We start from the raw sequence: 3,078 nt of genomic DNA on the forward strand, positions 1-3,078 counted from the left end.
TTACTACTAGGAGGAGCATCGGCATGTCTTTAACTCAAACACTCAGCAAATTCGGGATATTCTCGTCGTGCCAAACTACCAATGGGGAGGACAAGGATGGTACGGCCCACAAAAATAAAAGAAGAAGAAGAACTCTAATCTTGTAGTAGCCATTTCTTCTTCTTTTCTTCTTCTTCATCTTTACTTCTCTCTTACTGGCTCTGAAAATACTTCCTCTCTCTCTGTCTTCTTTAGTTAGTTGTGGACGTAGTTGTCGACATACATAGACGAACCAGGAAAGAAAGAGATGTAAAGAAAGCAAAGAAAGAATTTCACATCTGCTCCTCGCAACTCTTGTAGAAGGAAATGCCCTTGATCAACTATATAGAGATATTCTTCTGTAAAGCTTGTAAATACACACTGCGATACATACGTACGTATCGATCGATCTGTATGCATCTGTATTCATATCTTTCTCTATGTATCTTTCTATATCTCTTCCTTGGGAGAAGAGAAGGGAGGGGTGTCTGTATATCTTTCCTTCTCAGCCCGTGGACGATGTATGAATAATGTGTATGTAGACATGTGTGCATGCAAATATGACTATCCATGCATACATATATATATATATAGAGAGAGAGAGAGATACTAAATATATATGTATTATAGATATGTGCATATATATATATATATATTATGTATGTACATATGTGTATGTATCTACGCTCCTCGCGCTGTCGTGTGTTTCGTCCTTTCTTTCTTTCTTTTCTTTCTTTTCTTTCTTTCTTTTCATCTATCTGTTTTTCCCGAAGATTTTTCTCCTTGTTCTTTTGCCTTTCTTTCTTTCTTTTTTCTTTAGTTTGGGCTGTGAGTTAGGTTCAGGTTATCTCCATAGACTCCCCTTTTCTATTTCTTCTTCTTCTTCCTCTTCATCTAAAGGTGAAGAGACTTTGCTTGCTTCTCATCTCTCGAGCTCTCCTCACCTCTCGCCGTCATCTCCCTACACTTCTTCTTCTTCTTCTTCATTAAGAGGTGACCTAAATCTCTTGCAGTCTGGTCCTGCAAATTCTTCTTCTTCTTTGAAGAGAGATAAAGGGACTGAGAGGTCAGAGAAGGAATCTCGGGAGGAACAGATCAAGAGAGAGAATGGTCTCCCGATCACCCAACAAGAAGAAGAAAGAGGAAGAGCAAGTGATAATACATCTCTTCAAGAGAATGAAAGACAAGAAGAAGAGCATTCACATCATAGAGAAGATGAGAGGAAGAAGAGAGAAAAGAACAAAGGTGGGGAGACAACAGTAGGCTATGCAGAAGATGAAGAAGAGAAGAACGTGAAAGAAGAAGGTTCCGGAGATGAGGAGAAGAAGAAAGGAGAGAACAACAATACCTCGATAGTCAAGATGAATGGTGACGGGAAGCCTTCTTCTTCTTCTCTTCATTCTCTGTTAGATCATTACTATTGTAAATCTCATGAATTCATCGACGATGTAAGAAGAACAGAAGCAGGAGCAGAAGAAGAAGGAGAAAGAAAAGAAGAAGAAAACAATCTAAACAGATAGATAGAGGTGTACATACATCCCCTCCCATGAATTGCTTCATGTCTCTACTCTTCCCCTCTTCTTTTTCTTTCTCATGTTTATAGACTGCTCTGTCCTCACTATACTCATTCATCTATCATCTTCAATCTATCTATCTTTATCTATCTGAGCGTACATACATATATATATATATGTATATATATATCTACGTATGTGTGTATCTAGTAAGTGACCTGTGATGATAAGAAGTAGAGACAGTACCTACATACATAATAGACATATATACATACATACATATACATACATACGGACCTCTTTACTGTTTCCTTACTTATCCCTGTTCCCCTGGTGTATAAGATCTATCACGTTACATCTATATATATCTATATATATTAATGTACATGCATGCATATAGAGAAGCATGCATAGATAATCTGATATACATATATATGTGTGTACATGGACGTGTGAAAGTCTATGCATGGATTGTTGTGAGCTACGTATACTGTATATAGAGGTGTATACATATCTATGTAGAAACATACATATCTTTATATAGGTATATATATAGAGATATGTCTCGATGATGTATGCGCATGTGATGGAGGTAGGTATACGGTAATCGAGAAAGCAGAAGAGAAGAACAAGAAGAAGGTATGAGAATAAGACTAAGAATGCAACTGTCTTGACTTCTTCCTTTTAATCAATCCCTCTTGTTTGCCTTCTTTCTTCTTTGTAGAAAGCAAAGTAGCAGATACATGCAATGAGACAAGAGGAGACTTCCCTCATGAAACAGAAGAAGCAGGCTCTCTTCTCTCCAATTCTCTTCTTCCTTCTTTTTTAACCTGTCTCTTTCCTTCTCTCTTTCTTTGTGCAGGGATTCCCTCCCTTTGCTCATGTAATTGATGGAGACGATGAAGAAGAAGAAGATTTTGTATTCTCTAGCCAAGTCGATGATTATTCTTCTTCCTCTTATTCTTACCCCCATCCTTATCCTAGTAAGCATTCTCACGTCCCTTTTCTCTACCAAGGAGGAGGAGGAGGTCTCGATGCCTATTACTACCCAGAAGAAGAAGGAGGAGATCGAGAAGGATCCTTTCTTGAAGATAGAGAAGAAGAAGAAGACTTCTCTGGTGTATCTTCTTCTTCATCTTATATAGACCCTCATTCCTCCTCTGCATGTGGCTATTACTACTACTATTATCGTCATCCCGATCTTCTTCTTCTACAGGACGATGAGAGCTCACACTACCTCTCTCCTGATTCAAGAAGAAAGAAAGAAAAAGAAGAAGGCGACTTTGATCAAGAAGGACAAGACGAGAAAAAAGAGGAAAGATCTCTTCTCTCTTCGCCTGGAACGGATAGACCTTTACAGAGCGGAGAACGTGACTCTTCTTCTCAGGCGCTCTATCGTGAAGAAGAGAGAAACGGACTAGAGCGAAGCTCTGAAAGCAAAAGAAAAGAAAAAGAAGAAGAAACGAGAAGGAGATCGCGTCAACACTCTCCTCATTCGACACATAAGCAAGACTCACGTGGAAAAGGAGAAGGAGGAGAAGAAGAA

At 38.7% G+C, this 3,078-nt stretch overlaps 1 protein-coding gene across 1 annotated transcript, besides 1 other annotated feature; it reads left to right on the forward strand.

The window, feature by feature from the left end:
- Positions 1–22: 22 nt before the first annotated feature.
- CSUI_005073 (gorasp2-prov protein) lies at positions 23–3,078 on the forward strand (the record flags this gene model as incomplete). The annotated part of the gene is made up of 3 exons (XM_068065253.1): positions 23–99; positions 839–1,466; positions 2,395–3,078. Coding segments are annotated over 3 exons (1,389 nt in total), but the record flags the coding sequence as incomplete, so codon positions are not given.
- Positions 346–414: a sequence feature (Short protein (CSUI_005074, PHJ21084.1) was converted to a misc_feature.).

This window comes from Cystoisospora suis (assembly GCF_002600585.1).
Source record: "Cystoisospora suis strain Wien I chromosome Unknown contig_2435, whole genome shotgun sequence".
NCBI lineage: Eukaryota > Apicomplexa > Conoidasida > Eucoccidiorida > Sarcocystidae > Cystoisospora > Cystoisospora suis.